Source organism: Piliocolobus tephrosceles, chromosome 1 (assembly GCF_002776525.5).
Source record: "Piliocolobus tephrosceles isolate RC106 chromosome 1, ASM277652v3, whole genome shotgun sequence".
Taxonomy (NCBI): Eukaryota; Metazoa; Chordata; class Mammalia; order Primates; family Cercopithecidae; genus Piliocolobus; species Piliocolobus tephrosceles.
Genome location: NC_045434.1, coordinates 34900538 through 34920559, shown reverse-complemented (window position 1 = coordinate 34920559; position 20022 = coordinate 34900538). Strand labels below are relative to the sequence as shown.

The 20022-nt window shown below is 36.7% G+C and overlaps 1 protein-coding gene across 3 annotated transcripts in view; it reads right to left on the bottom strand.

The window, feature by feature from the left end:
- Nucleotides 1–20022, bottom strand: part of RASAL2 (RAS protein activator like 2) — a 373660-nt gene that overhangs the window by 123408 nt on the left and 230230 nt on the right. The window contains exon 1 of one of the 3 annotated variants that reach the window (XM_023231272.1): nucleotides 11336–11477. The exons of the other annotated variants lie outside the window; for them this stretch is intronic. Coding sequence (XP_023087040.1) covers nucleotides 11336–11348 — 13 coding nt within the window. The 5' untranslated portion in view covers nucleotides 11349–11477. Of the gene's footprint in view, nucleotides 1–11335; nucleotides 11478–20022 lie in introns of those variants that run through there. 3 annotated transcript variants of the gene reach the window in all.

The following is a 20022-nucleotide window of genomic DNA, read 5'->3' as shown; positions in this document are numbered from 1 at the left end:
AGAGAGAGAGAGAGAGAGAGAGAGAGAGAGAGAGAGACAGGGTCTTGCTCTGTCACCCAGGAGGGAGTGCAGGGGTGTGAACACAGCTCACTGCAATCTAGAATTACTGGCTCAAGTGATCCTCCCTGCTTCAGTCTCCCAAGTAGCTGGGACCACAGGCATGTGCCACCACGTCCAGCTAATTTTCAATTTTTTTGTAGAGATGGGGTCTCATCATGTTGCCCAGGCATCCTAAGATTTTTAAAATTGGAATTGCATTGAATCTATAAAAGAATTTAGGGTAAAAGTTAACACCACACAAATCAGTTTTCCAACTCCAGAAACATGGTATATATCTACTTTCGATTATTCTTAAATTTATCCTAATAAAGCTTTATAGTTTACTTTTTAGATGTTTTACACATCTTTTAAATGATTTACTCCTAGGTTATTGACATTTTGTTACTGTAAACAGTATCTTAAAAAATTCGCTTTCAGTTTATTGTTGATCTATAGAAATGCAATTAGGTTTTGTTTATGGATCTTGTTATCTAGCAACTTGCTAAACTCAATGCCTGTAAAGTTTTTACTGGATTTTCTAAACAATCACATCACTTGTAAAGTTTCTAATTTTCCAGTCCTTACATATTTTCTTGCCTTACTGTATTGATTGAGACCTCTACTACAATGTGGAATAGCAAGGATGATAACGGACATCCTAGCCTTGGTCCTCATCTAAAAGGGAAAGCTTTTCACCATTACACATATTTGTTGAGGGGTTTTTGTAGATATCACTAATCAGAGGAAAGAAATTCTTTTCTATTGTTGTTTTGCTAAGAGTTCTTATGAATAGTTGTTAAATTTTATTAAATGTTGTTTTTGCTCAATTGAGATGATTGTAAGATTTTTCTCCTTTAGTGCATTAATGGTAAACTATTCTAACTTTCTAATATTAAATCTACTTTGCATTTGTGTTATAAACCCAATTTTAGTCATAATGTATTATTCCATTTGCTAATATTTTGTTTAGGATTTCTGGAACTATATTAATAAGTAATACTCCCTGTAATTGTCCTTTCATGATGTATCATTGCTAGGTGGTATAAAAGTAGGTGATGCGCGTAGTCTCTTTTACTGAAAAAACTTTGTAATTTGAAAATGTATCTTTTTTTTTTTTTTTCTGACAGGGCTTCATTTTTGTCACCCAAGCTGGAGTGCAGTGGCACAACCTTGGTTCACACTGTAGCCTTGACCTCCTAGGCTCCAGTGAACCAACCACCTCAGCCTCCTGAGTAGCTGGGACTATAGGCATAAGCCACCACACCCTTGTATAATTCTCTACCCTCAGGGCCTGGAATCTGTAATATGATGGGACAACCACGCCACTGATTAGGTTACATTTTATGGCCAAGGTGATGGTACAGTCACTATCATGATTAGAGTTGTGTTATACTGGATTACATCATAGCCAAAAAATTAGTACTGAAGAGTTGGGCATTGCTATAAAGGTACGTTAAAATACGGAAGAAGCTTTGGAATTGGGTTAACTAGTAGAAGCTAGAAGAGTGTGGAGGGTTCAGAAGAAGACAGGAAGATGAGGAAAGTTTGGAACTCTCTGGAGACTGGTTAAATGGTTGTGACCAAAATGCTGATAGTGATATAAACAGTGAAGTCCAGGCTGAAGAAGTCTCAGATGGAGATGAAGAACTTACTGGGTACTGGAGCTAAGGTCACTTTTGTTATATATTAGCAAAGAACTCGGCGGCCTTCTGCCCCTGCTCTAGGGATCTATGGAACTTTGAACTTGAGCATGATGATTTAGTGTATCTGGCAGAAGAAATTTCTAAGCATCAAAGTAATCAAGATGTAGCCTGGTTGCTTCTAACAACCTATGCTCATATGCATGAGCAAAGACATGACGTAAAACTGGAACTTATATTTAAAGGGGAAATGGAGAGTAAAAGCTTGAAACATTTGCAGCCTGGCCATGTGGTAGAAGAGAAAAGCCCATTTTCAGGGGAGGAATTCAAGCAGGTTGCAGAAATTTGCATAAGTAAAAAGGAGCCAAGTACTGATGGCCAAGACACTAGGGAAAAGGCCTTTCTAAGACCTTGGTGGCAGCCCCTCCCATCACAAGCTTGTAAGCCTAAGAGAACAAAATGGTTCTGTGGGTCAGGCCCAGGGCCTGCTGCCCCATGCAGCCTCAGGACACTGCCCTCTGTGTCCCAGCTGTCTAACTCCAGCCATGGCTCAAAGGGACCCAGGTACAGCTCAGGCTGCTGCTTCAGATAGTACAAGCTGAAAGCCTTAAATACATGGTGTTAAGCCTGCGGGTACACAGAGTTCAAGAGCTGAGGGTTGGGAGCCTCTGCCTAGATTTCAGAGAATGTACGGAAAAGCCTGGATGTCCAGGCAGAAGCCTAATGCAGGGGCAGAGCTCTCATGGAGAACCTCTACTAGGGCAGTGCAGAGGACAAATGTGGAGTTGGAGCCACTACACACAATCCCCACTGGGGTGCTACCTAGTGGAGCTGTAAGAAGAACCATCCTACAGACTCTGGAATGGTAGAGCCAGCAACAACTTGTACCCTGCACCTGGAAAAACTGCCAGCACTCAACAACAGCCCATGAGAACAGCACAGGGGCTGACCCCTGGAAGGCCACAGGAGTGGATTGCCCAAGGCCTTAGGAGTCCACCTCTCACATCAGTGTGTCCTGGATGTAGGAAATGGAGTCAAAGGAGATTATTTTGGAGCCTCAAGATTTAATTCTTCTCCCATTTGCCCCAAGAATACTTGTTGGCAGAGCTTGCAGTTTCAGCATTTACCCCAAGACAACTTTGCCATGAAACATCTCATTTTTATTATTATTTTCATATTGCTCTAGTATATCAGCTTTGAAAACAAAAGACATCATTCTATTTATAGCATTCTGTTTTTAGTACTGGTATTTCCATTTACAAAATATAGTAATTCTCGATTGCTAAAAATGTCAAATCCTAGAAAACGTAGCATTCCTATGTACGATGTTAACGTCATTCTGGAACAGTTGTTGGCCAAAGATGCGTTTGATGAATTCAATTTTTCTGAAATAGACAATTCTGATGATTCAGATGATTCTGATGTTAGTTCTACTTAGAACTAACTCCAAGAAGTTTTTATATTTTGTTTTCACATTGAAAATCAGTCAGATTTGCTTCAGCCTCACAGAGTATGTTTATGTAAAATTAAATGAGCATTGGCAGCGAGCTGCACTTCTTGTTTTCCAAATGGGAAAAGGGCTAATGGCTGCTCCGCTGGGTTTCAGACTTGTATGGGGCCTGTAGCCCCTTTCTTTTGGCCAATTTCTCCCTTTTGGAATGGGAGTATTTACCCAATGCCTATACTTTCATCGTATCTTGGAAGTAACTAACTTGTGTTTGATTATACAGGCTCATAGGCAAAAGGGACTACTAGCCTTCTCTAAGATAAGACTTTGGGCTTTGGACTTTTGAGTTAATACTGGAACAAGTCAAGACTTCGAGGATTGTTGGGAAGGCATGACTGTATTTTGAAATGTGAGAAGAACATGAGATTTGGGAGGGGCCAAGGGTGGAATGATATGGTTTGGATCTGTGTCCTTGCCCAAATCTCATGTCAAATTATAATCCCCAATGCGGGAAGTGGAGCCTGGTGGGAGGAGACTGGGTCATGGGGGCAGTTTGTCATGGTTTAACACCATGCCACCTTGGTCCTGTCATCAGGATAGTGAGTTCTCATCAGATCTGGTTGTTTAAAAGTGTGTAGCACCTCCCCAACCCAAGTCTTGCTCCTGCCTACATGTAAGAAGACTGATCTCGTTTTGCCTTCTGTCATGAATAAAAGCTCCCTGAAACTTCCCCAGAAGCAGATGCCGCCATGCTTCCTGTACAGCCTGCAGAACTACGAGCCAATTAAACCTCTTTTCTTTATAAATTACCCAGTCTCAGGTATTTCTTTTTAGCCATGTAAGAATGAACTCATACATCCAACCAGAGTAAGATTCTCTCACTGGCTTTGAAGAAGTAAGTGCCAAGTAGTGAGGGGGCCATGGAAATGGGACATAACAGTGGCCTCTAGAAGCTGGGAGTGACTCCTTGCCAACAGCAAGCCAGAAAACAGGGATCTCAGTCCTACCACTGCAAGAAACTGAATTCTGCTGACAACCTGAACAAGTTTGAAAGAGGACTCTGAGCTCCAGATGCGAACGTGATCTGACTAATATGTTTGTTTTGGCCCTGAGCAGAGAACCAGCTGTACTCTGCCTAGACTTCTGATGCATAGAAACTGAAATAGGCTGGGAGTGGTGGCTCACACCTGTAATCCCAGCCCTTTGGGAGGCCAAGATGGGAGGATTGTTTGAGGCCAGGAGTTTAAGACCAGTTTGGGCAAGATAGCAAGACCCCATCTCTACAAAAAAATTTTTTAAAAATTAGCCAGGTGTAGTCTTGTGTACCTATAGTCCCAGCTACTCAGAAGGCTGAGAGGTGGGAGGATCACTTGAGACAAGGGGTTTGAGGTTACAATGAGCTATGATCAGTTGGGCCACTGCACTCCACCCTGGTTGACAGAGAAAGACCCTGTCTCAAGAGAAAAAGAGAAAGAAAGAAAAAAAGAACAGTGTACAAATAATATATGTACAGGTCAATATGTTTTCACAAATGGAATTCATGCTAGTAACCAGCATCTGAACCAGAAAACACCACCACTACAGAACATTACCACCAGCCAGAGGCCTCTCTTATATATCCTTGGCAGTCATTACCCCATATGGATAATCATTATCCTGATTTCCATCACCCTAGATCAGTTTGAACTCTATATAAATGGAATCACTCAGTGAGTATTATTTTGAGACTTTTCATGCTCAACATACATTTGTGAGATTCATGCATTCTGTCACATGAAGTAGTGGTTTGTTCTTTTTCATTGCTGTATAGAATTCAATTTTATAAGCAAACCACAATTTATTCATTCTACTGCTGATGAGCATTTGGGTAGTTTCAAATTTTTAGCTGTTATAAATAGTGCTGTTATAAGCATTTTTGTACAGGTCTTCTATGAACCTAGGTATACATTTCGATTGGGTACATAAACAGGAGTGTAATTGCTGGGTCACTAAGCATTGTTCAGCTTTAGGAGATATTGTCAAATAGCTGTTCAAAGTAATTGTACAAGTTTACACTCCCGTCAATATGGTATGAAAACTACTTTTGTTCCAGATACTTATCAACATTGGGTATTTTCTTTTTTCTCATTTCAGATATTTTGATGGGTATGTAATCCTATTTTGATTTAAATTTGCATTTCCCTGATGACTAACAATAGCTGCACACCTTGTCATATACTAAATGGTCATCTGGATTGCCTCTTTTGTAAAATAAGCATTCCAGTCTTGCTTTTTTCTCACTGATGTGTAGGAGTCTGTTATATATTATGATCAAACGTTAAAATTTAAAAATTTATTTTTTCAGACTATCAGAGAAAATGTAACATAAGCAACATCTGAACTAAATCTGAAGAGCCTTAAGACAGTTTCTATTCTCCCGTAATACAGGTTTGATAGGGGAAAAGAGAAACAAAAATTCTACCTTTAAATATTTAATCCAAGAACACAGTAAAATGAAAATGGGTTTCACGACACTGACCCTGGGAGAAACCTACTGGGAAGCTGTCATAAATCACAGCACTTTACAGCAATAGTGACACCCTTCAAGCTCACTATTTCTTGATAATTAAGATTTCACTGTCAAATACATTTTGCAGTTTGTTCACAGTAAGATAGTTTCTGAGAAAAACAGGTAAATCATTGTTTGGATATTCCTTTAAAAAAAGACCGGATCAAAGCCTGGCTTCTGGTTTTAAACACTCTTCCATTAAAAAAAACCAAACGAAACCAAAATAAAATAGTGTCACAAGTGTTGAACTAAACAGTTCTACTGAGGCACTGGGGACAAACAGCTATATTTCCACTAGACTTCTACCTTTTGTACTACAATAAATTTCCTCTGCCTAGTACATTTTGATCTTGTATAAGCTAAAAAATATTTCCACGGGAGACTAGTTTTCATTTCTTGTAATGATAGCAGTAACTCCTAGGGTTTCTTCTTTATACTGCATTTTTGGTTAATAAAAATGGTCTATACCATTTCTCAGAGATGAGAAGAGAATGGTAAGGGCTTTAATTGATTTTTAAAAGCTACTTTAAAAAATTATCTTTAAAAGTTGATCATTAATCATTTTCCAAGTGCTGTTCTTTTATAATAGGGGAAGGAAATAAATAAAACTAAACATACTAAAAGCATATTTCAAACTTTTAGCAATTATACCCAGGCAAGTAAATGATGCTACTCATATAATAGCATATTTATTGTTTCAGGAAACTACAGTGACATTTCACTGGACTTCAGGTGGAGGAAAAATGCTTCAAGGAAAACGTCAGGATGTATATAGCGATTTCTTTCCCTCCCTCCCTCCTTCCCTTCTTTCCTTCCTTCCTTCTTTCTTTCTTTTTTTTTTTTTTTTCTCAAGGTTTTGCTCTGTCACCCAGGCTGGAGTACAGTGATGTGACCATAGCTCACTGCAGTCTTGATTCCTGGGCTCAAGCAATCCCCTCACCTCAGCCTTCTGAGTAGCTGGGACTAGAGGTGCATGCCACCCCGTCTGGCCGATTTTTAAATTTTCTGTAGAGAGGAGGTCTTGCTGTGTTGCCAGGCCTGGCCTCAAACAATCCTACTGATTCAGCCTCCCAAAGTGTTGAGATTACAGGTGTGAGCCACCAAACCTGGCTGATGTAGCAAATTACATGAAAGATAAAACATTTTAATTAATAAAAAATCTCCTTAAATTTCAGCTGTACAAGAGAGATTCAGAAATAAAGCAGACCAAATTCTGTGTGAAGAAATTCCTCTACCACATGTTGAAAGCATTTAAATAATCTATTTCCCCTTTGAGTGATTAGTTTCCCATACTTTGAGAAAATGCTGATAAGAAATGTTCTATAACCATACTGGACACACTCTTAGAAATGAGCTCTTGGAACACAGAAGATGATTATCCTTCCCTGTTAATAGACTTATCACATTTTCCCTTGTCCTTTGACTGAATAAACTCAATTCTATGTACTCACACAAGCTAGATTTTTGGTGGCTCTTCTTGCACTCATTTTGACAAATCACTTCTCTTTTTTATTTCATTTTACTTATTTACCTGAAACTTCATATTCCAGGTATTCCTGGAAAGAAGAGCAATTGAAGTAGGGACTCAGGCATCTTATCTTCTCCTATCTGACTCGAGAAACACACACAACCGAATTGAAGTATTTCAGCAAAAAGTTACAAACCAGAATCTTAAAAACGGAAAGAATACCCATTGTCCTAATCTTCATATAAACTAAAGGTAGTATTTATGAATAGTTACACAACAGTGCTGTTACAACATTTTTCAAAGGTACTCTGTAATCTCTGGAATTGGATTCAGGACATCAGTTAGCAACTTGTTTAACAGGCTAGCTATCCTAGGCAACACCTGATCCTGAATGACACCTGCTTTATTCCAGCAGCTCAAGTTGCTTACTTTCCAAGATCTGACATTAGAAAGAGGAAGCAGAACCAGGTATCTTCTCTTCTTCAAAGAACAGGGCTGCACAAACCTAAACTAATTTTTCAAGGTGCTTTTCAGCAACTCATTTACTCAAAAAATATTGCAAACCTGAGAATGACAGAAATGTGGAGTTCTATAGAGTCATATTATTAACAGGATCTCCTCAATAGTTCCCTCTTCATGTGCTTGAGCTAATAGTATTTCCAATTCAGCTTCATGACACGGCTTGAGTAGGGGCAAGGGGGTACCAGAGAGGACAAAGGCCTTCATCTGAATTTTAATCACTGACTTAGTAAGTCTCTCTTACTTGTCAAGTATGTACAAAGAAAGTATTCTGAGTGGCATTGCTTAAGGCTTCCAAACACAAGCTGAGATCATACCCACAATTAAATGTGGAATTTTGATAGATGGAATTCCTATCAGCACTTAAAAATAACCCCGGCTAAAAGAGAATTCATATCGCTGAGTCATGACTCATTTTCTTGAATCGTTGTTCACTAGGAACAACAGGACAAAAATTTTTGCTTCTGATTCTGCACGTAAGAATCAGCTATTTTAAGAAAGTTTATGCAACTCAAATATAAGAATCCGGTGAACCTTATTTCACAATACACAATAGTCACCTCCTTCTCACTAAAACTGATATACAGGGGACCGAAAACAAGAATGACCATGAACAACCACTAGGGAGCGTGAAAGAACAGAAGAGAACAAAAAGAGTCTGTAACAAACACTTTTTCTCTTTAGAGACTGCTGAAGGTCAAGACTGGAGCAGAAGGGGAAACACAACCATGTTGTTTACATAAAAGGATTCTCAGAGTCTTGGGTGGATAACTGGGTAACTTTCATGAGTAAAAGAATTAATTTGACAGCTCAGAACAATTTATATGTCCAGCTTCAAGTCCCTGCCCCTGGCCCCTATCTTTTGCCTTCATTTTTCTTTGAAGATATTTCATTCTTGGGGATTTAACTGGGATACATAACATAGAATTATGCCCAAGAGGTGGAAAGAAATTGCAACAGCAAAGAGAGCAGTTCCTTTCAATGAGTCAAAAGTCTTTATCAACTATAGCGAAATCTTTTTCAGAAAATGTCATTATATAGTAGAGCTCTTTACCTTCTTTGAAAATTTAATATACAAACAATATTTATATATAGATTGTTCATGGGAAAAAATTTTAAAAGCAGTATCAAGGAGAAAATCATGAATAGTGAAAATAGGTCTGCCTTCAAGAAAACACTGGTCAAAAGAAAATTATTTCACATACATATGAGAGTTTCTTTTTCATGCCACTTATTTCACTCTACTCACTCTATTCCCGTTTAGAATTTGTCTTCATTTAAGGTGATGGGTATCCCAAGTATACTGATGTGATCTTTCCAAATTGTGTAAACGTATTAAATTATCACATGAATCCCATAACCATCTACATGTATTGTACACCAATAAAAACTTGTTTAAAAATAAAATTTGTCTTTAGCCACAAAGTGGGCCCCTTTTTATTTTTATGTTTTTTTTTTTAACATGGAAAGTATAAACCTGCATAATCTGACATTTGTTTTCAGAATTAAAAAAGAAGTGAATTTCCTTTGGGTATTTTTCTCTTTGTAGTGCATGGTAGTGAGTTTTATCATGATTAGCTTGGTTAATAAAATAGTTTCTTTTAACTTAGATCAGTAAAATACCAGCAATAGATTAATGACTTCTGATCATTTCTGGCATCAGAAAATATACTCAGGTCAAAGGCCCATTTTACTCTCTCATTCTATCATATAACATACACATAAAACATAATATACAAAGATATATCATGGCAGTCCTTTCACATATTAAAAGCAGGATAAAAGCTGAGAGAAGAATCTAAGTTTTGTGTAATACAACATGAATACTGTTAAGTTGGATACAGCATTATGTCCTTATTCTCACAGCCATCGGTCCTCTTAAAAACAGTATGCTTAAATAATGGATTCTCCACTAACACAAACAGTCTCTTCTTTCCTACTGGGTGGAGAATTAACTTGGTAATTTGGTTTCCGATATAGCTGAGTGGAGTAATGAAACTATTCCTTATAATTTACTGCCCATCCCACACAGACTTGTAAATCAGAACTGCACTTACGTAGACCCAGCCAAAAACTGGAATGAGCAGATCAGGCTTTAATACAAAAGGACAACATCCCTTTACTGTGCTTATAGCGAAATCAAGCTAACTTGTTCCCAGGAGTTGTAAAGAGCCATGACAGATTCTGTTGACAGTGGCTATCTTTACTATTTAGCTCACTAGAACGGTGTGGCCTCTCATCCCCACAATGGTTTCCAGAAAAATGGAAAGGGCAGCAACCTTTTTTAGGGACTAAATGAAAATGTATGAAGACAGACGTTCACTGTCTGTTGTGGCTCTCAAATCTCTTCACTTAAATTATCCTCTAACACATAATTCAAGAGGTGAAATAACAGAGGATCCTTATAAGCAGAGAGAAACAGAAATTGACCTTGGATAAGGAAGCAATTGGTCAAAATAGTTGGATGATTTAAAAATATTATCTCATATTTTTCTTTAAGTAAACATAAGAAAGACAGTGAATATAATTTGCTTTCAGTAAAATAGACACATTACAAAAATAGATATTTGCATACAGAAAAAAGTTTACTAACATTTATACAGAAAACTGACAAGTCCTAAAGTCTTTTAAAAAATTAAAAGCAGCATAATTAAATAAAAGCAGCATACAAACTATAGTAATTTTCCTTCACTGAAAGCCATTTTTTCCTCTTTATATTTTGTTATATGTTTTTGGTTTTGGTCAAGAGTATGTATCAACAGTGATTTGATGACATCCATTCTCAATACCTCCTCCCCATAAGATTTCAATCTAGGTTTATGATGTACCTGGTCTATTTAGGCAATAATTCATTGTACTTGAGGCTAGCAGATGTAGTATAGGTAAAATATAAATCTATATATAATTGGTTCTATGAAAAACACATTAAACTGAGAATAAGGAGATCTGCGTTTTCATTTCAATTCTGTTCCTAATTCTGACCTTGCGCAAGTACCTTAGACCACAAAATTTTCATTGAAAATGGAGAGACTAGACTATAGATAATCTCCAAGTCTCTTTCAGATTTAATTTTCAGTAAGTCAATAAACTTTCTTACTTGTCATCTTGGCAGAGGATATTAAAAGCCTACCTTGGGCAAAAGTAACAAACAAAGTTTTCTTTCGAATGCTCTTACTGCTGTCTATCGATCAAACCTGTTGAACTTTTGAATGACACAGATTGATTATGTGTTACTGAGGTTCAAGCAAAGCTGTTAACATCTTGTTGATGGTCAATATATTCTGTCTCACTCAGAGAGAAATGAGCTTTACCTGTTCCCAGGTATCTTTATATTTCATAAAGAATTTTAGGAAAGATACAGAATAAGGATCCATTTCATATTATTAACACAACAAGTACATGCTGCAGTGTTAATATTTTGCTATGATCATTATTCTTTTAATTTATCTGAGTTTATTAGATGGCTATTCTTGTGCTGGATTTTGTACTGGAATGCTAACAGACAGCTTCCACACAGTATTTCTGTGAACTCACAGCAATAAAAACCAACCTATTTTTTTAAAGCCAATAATCATAAAGGTAAATAGTCACTGCATTTGTGTAATTTTTAAAAAGCCACATTCCCCTTAAATACGTGACTTTTCATTTCAGTCTCAGACTCTAGGAGCTCTTACCTGGGGTCTGCATCCTGTGAAGTTTCTGGGTGAGCTAACATGATCTTTCCGGCACGCCAGTCAGAAACTCAAAACACTTTGTATACTGTACTCGCTCTCCTGTGCTCGCTCTCCTGCTCTCTCCCTTTTCGCTCTCACTTCGTGCCTCAGACAGTTTGGAATGCAGAAAAGCCAGAGCCAATGCCAGTTAAACTCAATCCTCGCCCCAACCCCACCCCCAATCCCGTTCTTTTGCTAGAGAGCACTAAACAATAGCCACCCTTCCTTACTCATTCACTGGGCTTTCTTTCACAGCACTGGGTACAGGCAGTCTACTTCAGGAGAAGCAATGTGATTTACCAAGCTAAGTAATCATTTTTTCTATCACAAAGGATGGGTGGGTGGATGTGTGCATCTGTGCAGTTTAAGAAGTGATTTTTTCATAAGCAGTCTAAAATAAAACTAAGTTCAGAGATTCTTATTTTGAATGTTTTATTATGTTGAATTTAAATATAAACTCTTCAGAGTATAAAAACCAGGTAAATCTTACAGCTGACGCAGAGATAGAAGTCTGTTAACACATACACATTACTATCTTAAACTACCTTATTATACTGATCACTTTAACTTACCATAAGGGAAATATCTAAAATTTAGAAAAGGAACAAAGTTTTTATTTCCCTAAAGCCCTTCATTCAGGTCCTAAGCTATAACTTCATTTTTTAAAAGATATTTTTTAAAAATTTAATACTTTATTCACACAGAAATGCCCTGTATTGTATGACTCTGTATTATATAGTCTGTAGCTGTGTTGAGGACAGTGTTGACTACTAAAGGCAAAGTTTTAAAATGAAAAGTTCATCTACTGTTAGGCAAGTCCCATTAAGTTAGGAAGTTACTAGACCCTGGAAGTTGATGCTTGCTTTTCCTCCTCAAATTTTTTTTAACTTATTGACAGATAAAAATCTGCTCTGCTGTAATCAAGAGACTTACTGTTGAGATTAAAACTGAGAATTTCATTTTTGAAATAAAGAATAATCAAAACAAACTGAGTGGCTCTGCAAAATTTAATTTTCTACTAGATGCAATGGAATTATAGATAGTATTACTGTTCTCAATCATCATTTTAGTTTGTTTTAAAATCAGTCATATTTCTAGGGTTTTTGTTTTTCTATATTCCCCCAATAAAAAGGCAAGTCAACTATGTAATCTTCATTATTAATATGATGACCTAACATATTATGCAGGTGCTCAGTTGCTGAGTTTAGCATGTCAGAACCCATCAATGAAAAAATTCATAGTTTGAATCACAGTGGACTACACCTGCCACCTTAAAGCACTGGAACAGAAGAGACATGAAAACAACACAGTATTAATGTATCATCTACCTTTTAACAAACAGCTGATGGAAACACATACACTGTATCTATCATCTATCTACCTGTTTATATTTATGTATATATGTATTATATATCTTACACATTAGCTATGTATGATACACATTAAGATGAGGAGCACATAGTCATCTAGTATAAAAATAGCTAAATCATTGTGATAAGTTCCGAGAAGGATAAGAACAGGGTGCTATGTTTGTGTATAATATGAGTACCATGGTTTCATAAGTTGGTAACTAAGTATTGAAACTCACTGATGATGTTATTTATGTTTGAATTATAAGGTCATGGAATCCCAGAACTGGAAGACATCTTTAAAATCATCTAGTCCAACCACTCATTCACTGCTTGAATTTTTCTTATTATTCACTTGATCATTGCTAATATTTGACTATTTTTTGACTTACAAACACAGCATTTTTATATAGTTCAACCTAATACAAACATTTATTGAGTGTAGTGTTGGGCCAGGACCACATAAGATGGATTAGTCAAGACAACTCTACCCAACTCTTTATACAGGGGAGAAATGTGAAACCAAATAATTATAACATAGTGATTATCTGTAGAAATAAAATGGCTAAAGTGGCCTCACCTATCCAAAATGAACAGGCTTGGTGCTGAGTTGAGTGGTCAAATTGTGTGATCTAATGCATCAATTCAAAACTCCATCAAACTCTGTGAGGCTATTCCTAACCAATGAGGGATTCACTGCATAGACATGAATTTCAGCCACTTTCTAGCTTGAGCTCATGGCTAAATAGTGAAGCATTTACTTGTGCTTCTCCAGCTTCTTGGAGAACTTACTCATGCTGCAGGAGAAGATTAAAATTTTACCAGTCACTTCAGTCTCTATCCCAAAAGCTGCGTTTCCCTGGCCATGGTACCACAGCACATGGCTATGGGTTCATAGACATTGAAGGTTAAGTAGAAATTACTCTGAGAAGCAACTTCTATTGACCACAATCCCACCTGTTAGAAATAGGTCCTAACTGGGTAAACGATGAAAGGGCTATCTTTCCTTGGTGTTTAATTCTATTGGCTTCAGTTAGTTACTTGAAACTGCACAAAATGGAGGTGAATTCCTTAACGTTCTTATTTCAGCACATAACATACACAGTGCTAGGCTCTGGCATAAGAAAACAGATACGCTATGGCCCCTGTCCTCAAGTTATGCTACAGTCCTCCTAAGTCTAAATACTTTAAAAAGGTTTGATGAATGAAATATATTCATCCATCCATCCATCCATCATTTATGAAATACTGACTAATGTCAGCCATTTTCCTAAACTCTGGGGATAAGTGGGAAATAAGACAAAGTCCCTGCTGCCACCCCACCCTTACCATGTATATATTTATTGGAACAATGTACTGGATTTTCAAAGGGACATTCCACTTATGTACTTTTTTCATTTGTTTCAGCAACTGGAGAGAACTGTATCACTCAGAATCTGAGTGGTGGTAGAGACTATAATTGCCTTGTTCGTTGCTATATCTGCAACGCTAAGTATACTGTCTGCCATATAGTAAGTGCTTACTAAGTATCTGTTGAATAAATAAATGGTTTGAAAACAGGGATAAGTAAACTCCTGGAGGCTACATCTATGATAGTTTCAAAATTCAATATCGACAAATATTGTGTTTCTAAAAGGCTGTGAGATTTTTTTCCCTAGTTATGAATCAACCAAATAGTATACTCGCTGAATTTTGAAGAAGGTAGATAATGTATTTTCCCTCTATCCCATATAAAAGTAATATTATGGGATTCTGACTTTGGTACAGTTATACAATTCCATATGCTAGCCATTAAGAAGTTCTGAAACCAGGCTGGGCGCGGTGGCTCACGCCTGTAATCCCAGCACTTTGGGAGGCCGAGGTGGGTGATTGCTTGAGGTTAGGAGTTTGAGACCAGCCTGACCAACATGGTAAAACCCCAACTCTACTAAAAATACAAAAATTAACCAGGCATGGTGGCACATGCCTGTAATCCCACCTACTCAGGAGGCTGAGGCAAGAGAATCACTTGAACCCAGGAGGCAGATGTTGCAGTGAGCCGAGATCATGCCACTGCAATCCAGCCTGGGTAACAGCAAGACTCTGTCTCAAAAAATAAACAAACAAACAAATAATAAAAAAGAAATTCTGAAACCATAAATATACGATCTTTTTGAAAATCAATGGGCACAAAAATATCAGATAGCTGTATATAATTAAAAAGTACAGCTGGGCACAACGGCTCACGCCTGTAATCCCAGCACTTTGGGAGGCCCAGGCAGGTGGCTCACCTGAGGTGATGAGTTCAAGACCAGCCTGGCCAACATGGTGAAACCCCGTCTTGACTAAAAATACAAAAATTAGCCAGGCGTGGTGGCAGGTGCCTATAATCCCAGCTACTCGGGAGGTTGAGGCAGGAGAATTGCTTGAACCTGGGAGAAGGAGGTTGCAGTGAGCCGAGATTGCGCCACTACACTCCAGCCTGGGTGATAAGAGCAAAACTCTGTCTCAAAAAAAAAAAAAAAAATTACTTGCATATCAATTATATTGCTTATCAAATAAATTAATGAACAACAAGCCACCCTGCTGACACCCATATTCTCCTCCTCCAAGCAGAAAACACATCTCAAAGCAAACCAGCTGAGGTTATACCAGGCTGTAAGTGTGCGGGCTCTTGTGCTTACATGTGCTTTCTCTTTTGAACGGCAGATGATCATAAACTCAGCTTCTTTTAACCATAAACACAGTGTCTTTTCATGTTTACCCATAAAAAAGACTGGCATTCTGATATGTGGGTCTTCCCACTACATTCTTTTGAGAGTTCATATTTAAAAAGAAAACCATTGTTTATAATTTGAATGACAAACACCAAAGTCACCCACTTATTCAGAAATGCCATTAAAACTTTATTTAATTTCATTTTTATATGATGGGCTGCCAGCACAACATACAGACACACATACATACATACTTCTGCTCTCTGATAAAGAGGCATTATAAAGATCAGAAGACTTGTTAATTTATGTGGTTAGCAAAGTACTTACAAGTGTTTAGAAAGGGCCATGTCAAACAAGTAACAATTATGATAGTCACAAAATATTTTTAAAACTTCTGGCTAAGCATTAGAGCTTTACTTTGCTCTTCCCACTAAGATGACTTAGACTGCATTTTTTTTTTTTTTTTCTGGAATGGCAATTGGCTAGGAGGAAGTATTATAGGGAGTAGGCAAAATTAAATACCACTCCCCTGGTATTGAGTTGAGATACTAAGGCTTTCATGTGAATAAGACCACAGTTCAACATAATAATAATAATAATAATAATAATAATAATAATAATAATAATAAGCAAAATCTAAACGGGAAAACACAAGGAAATCTTTTCCTACTTTTATTTCATCATATGAGTAAGATTATACTAAAAGAACAAAATCAACACTTCTATTTCTACAAAAAAATTCATGAATAAACAATGAAAAGCAACTAAAAATATTTTGGGATAGTGTTGGATATTACTGGATATTATCTTTGAAAGTGGTCAGAGAGCCAAGGACGTGCCTGTGATATTGGATCTCATTTAAAAAGGGAGTTTAAACAAATTTATTTTCTTCAGTGGCTTTAAATATATATATATATATTTATTTATATATAATACATATATTTTTATATATACACATACATAATTATACATATACATACACACACATAATTATCTGTTAGGCTTATGGATTTCCTATTACGCTAATGTGCTGTCACACTAAAGCACTAGTCCATTTTTCTCATATAATGCAGATAACACTCAGTTTCAGTAAAAATAATGGTCATTAGGCATTTGGTTTTGCCTTCATTTTAAAGAATATTTGCAACTATGGGCTACTGTTTTTATAAAATCTATTTAGAAAAAGCATAGACCTTATAGTACAATCAGTCCTTGGCTTACCATTGATACAAACACATATATATGTACTATATAATTCAAAATACTACTGCAGGCAGTTAACTTCATCCAATTTCCATTATTTCCTTACAACTGAAGCACACCAAAATCCAGTAGAAGTCTAAAGATTGTCATCAAGCCTTAAAAAAAAAAAAAAAGAAAAGAAAAAGGAAAATTCTAACAGCAATTTCCTAGGAAAACAGAGTTCTAAAATATAAAACCTAAGAAGTAAATTATACTGTTTTTCCCATTTTACAGATGAGGAAATGGAGACACAGGTTAAGTGAGTAACTTGCCCAAGGTTACAAAGTGGTAGAGCCAGAATTCATGCTTTAGCCGGCTCTTGGAGTGCTTTCCCTTCACCACTATGGTACCCTAAACTACTCCAAATTTATCTTTAATTGGCATTTTGGGTTCTTTTTTTCCTCTTCATAGGTTTCCATACTTTCCAAATTTTCTATAATATTATTAATTTTATAAAGGAGCTTACATATTGCTCCAAATTAGGTTTATCAGAAGTTATTGCTCTTTTCCTCAGTGTGTATTCATCTAGATGCAACAACATATATATTATTTATTGAATTTTCAAAAGGACATTCCACTTATGTGCTTTTTCATTTGTTTCAGCAACTGGAGAGGGCTGTATCACTCAGAATCTGAGAGGCAGCTCCTGACTTGAAAATGATCATTCTGTGTAGTGTGTGAGCAGTTTCCAAACATCTGTGTCCTAGAATATGGAGAGGCCAGGGAGAGGAAGATCAGTGTGTGTGTGTGTGAGACAGTGTGTGTGTGTGTGTGTGTTTTAAGGGAGAAGGGAATAGATTGAGTAAGGAAAGGAGAGGAACATATTCTCAGTATCAGTAGTCTGGCACCAAATTTTGTGTTGTTTGGAAGAAATCAAATTCAAGAGAAAATTAGGGGCCCCTTTCCTCAGTTCAGTGGCTATTTTCCTCCTCCATTTTAAAACATACTTAATATTAAATAGGCCAATGAATTTAATCAGACACTATCTTTTATATAAAGAAAGAAAGAGAAGAAAAACCAGTATTACAAATATATAGTCTTTGGTTTGTAGATATGCTATATTGTTTTTCTGTAGAATATTATCCTTTACCCAAACCTTTGACAATTACGGTCCTGATTATTTTTTAAAAGAAAATAAATGCCCCAAAGGAAAATTTAAGTTCTTAAGCAAAAAAAAAAATTAACCTGTGGTATTTCTACTTACTACTTCTGATCCATTAGGGTAGTGATAGTGACAAAAATAAGACTCTTTTATTCAATTATTTTTCAGGCTCCAAAAGGACAATCTTATTCTATTTTATGATTCTGGTTATATTACATTTTTATTCCAAATATTATATTTTAAAATATATTGCCTTTTTTTTTTTTTTTTTTTTTTAAAGACAGAGTCTCGCTCTGTCGCCACCCTGTAGTGCAGTGGTGTGATCTCAGCTCACTGCAACCTCTGCCTGCCGGGTTCAAGTGATTCTCCTGCCTCAGCCTCCCTAGTAGCTGGGACTACAGGTGTGCAGCACCACACTCAGCTAATTTTTGTATTTTTAGTAGAGCGGGGGTTTCACCATGTTGGCCAGGATGGTCTCGATCTCTTGACCTCGTGGGTCTGTCCCCCTTGACTTCCCAAAGTGCTGGGATTACAGGCATGAGCCACCGCACCCAGCCTGCCTCCTATTTTTTTAGAAGGATTATTTTTTAAAGTTCCTATATAATGACACGCTTTTTTTTCATCTTTTAAAAGTTGCGGCCGGGCACAGTGGCTCACGCCTGTAATCCCAGCACTCTGGGAGGCTGAGGCAGGCAGATCACCGAAGGTCAGGAGTTTGAGACCAGCCTGGCTAACATGGTGAAACCCTGACTCTTATCTATTAAAAATACAAAAATCAGCCAGACATGGTGGCGCATGCCTGTAATCCCAGCTACTTGGGAGGCTGAGGCAGGAGAATGGCTTGAACTCGGAAGGCGGAGGTTGCAGTGACCCAAGATAATGCCATTGCACTCCGGCCTGGGTGACAAGAGCAAAACTCCGTTTAAAAGAAAAAAAAAAAAGTTGCAATAAATGAATGAATGATCTTTTACCAAGTATAAGATATTGTGGACATGAGAAACAAACCAATAAATAATCATTTTTAGTTTTTGAAAATATCATTAAAAAAGAAAAATAACTTTCAAGAGGTTAAAAATTCCCTCTAAATTTCTGCACATGCAGTAAAAAATTATTACTATTATTAAAAAAATTCAACACGATAAGAAATGAATTAGATATTATACCCAGAAAAGGCAAAAACAATGTTATGAAAAGCATAGAATTATGCAAGGTCTATAATCAATTCATGATCAATTCCAAAACAATGATCCCACAAAGAAAACACAATGTAGTTCAAAAACGCAACTACTACATTCAAAGATTGATTTACTGTTGTTTTAAAAACAAGCCAAGTTTTTTCTGCCTACCACAATGGTTAACATATTTTCTCTTGGCAATAAAACATGATATATGAATTTATTATTGCTGAAAATACAGACAAAATAAATTACTACTAATGAAAAACTGAAAACTCCTCTAAGAGAAGTTTGTTTCAGCGAGTAGAGAAGTAATTCTAAGAAAAGATAATTTGTTTTTAATATAGTCAAGAATTATGATTATTTACTATTATGATTATATACTATTTTGTAACCTATCTTCAACAGTAGTTACTATCAACAGGTAAATGTGCCCCATGGGTAAAGTAAACTTAGCATATCGCTTAGGTTTTTGAATTCATTTAAAACTAAATAATGTATCTACTAACATGCTGGTCTTAACCCATTTATGCCAGAGGCTGCAATTTTTTTTTTTTTTTTTGCAAAAAAATGAGATTTTGGTAATGACCTTGAGCAATAGGATATAAATAACTCCCACAAGTTTAGTGTTCCAATAATGGAACACTAGGCATAAATAAGTTAAAACATCATATTGACAAAAAACAAAAATAGGTGAAAAACAGTTTCATCTCAGTAAAGTCTAATATTTGAGTGATATTTTATGGAGGACAAAATTCAGAGAATAAAAGAGATATTAATAAATCTGATAAGGAAATATTCATTAGTGACTAAAGGCAGATTCAAACAGCCACTATTAACATTTCTCAAGGCCACACATGAGAAATTAGACAGGGATACCTTTGTATAAGAATTGGAGACAACTTTTTCTCCCTTATACAAGGAAATAGAGAGTGGTTTCCATGTGACTGGCAAAGTGTCAGGCCACAATATTGATTTTGAGAATATAGATTTTTTGTTTTGTTTTGTTTTCTTTATTGCCGAGGCTGGAGTGCAGTGGTGCAATCTCGGCTCACCACAACTTCTGCCTCCTGGGTTCAAGCGA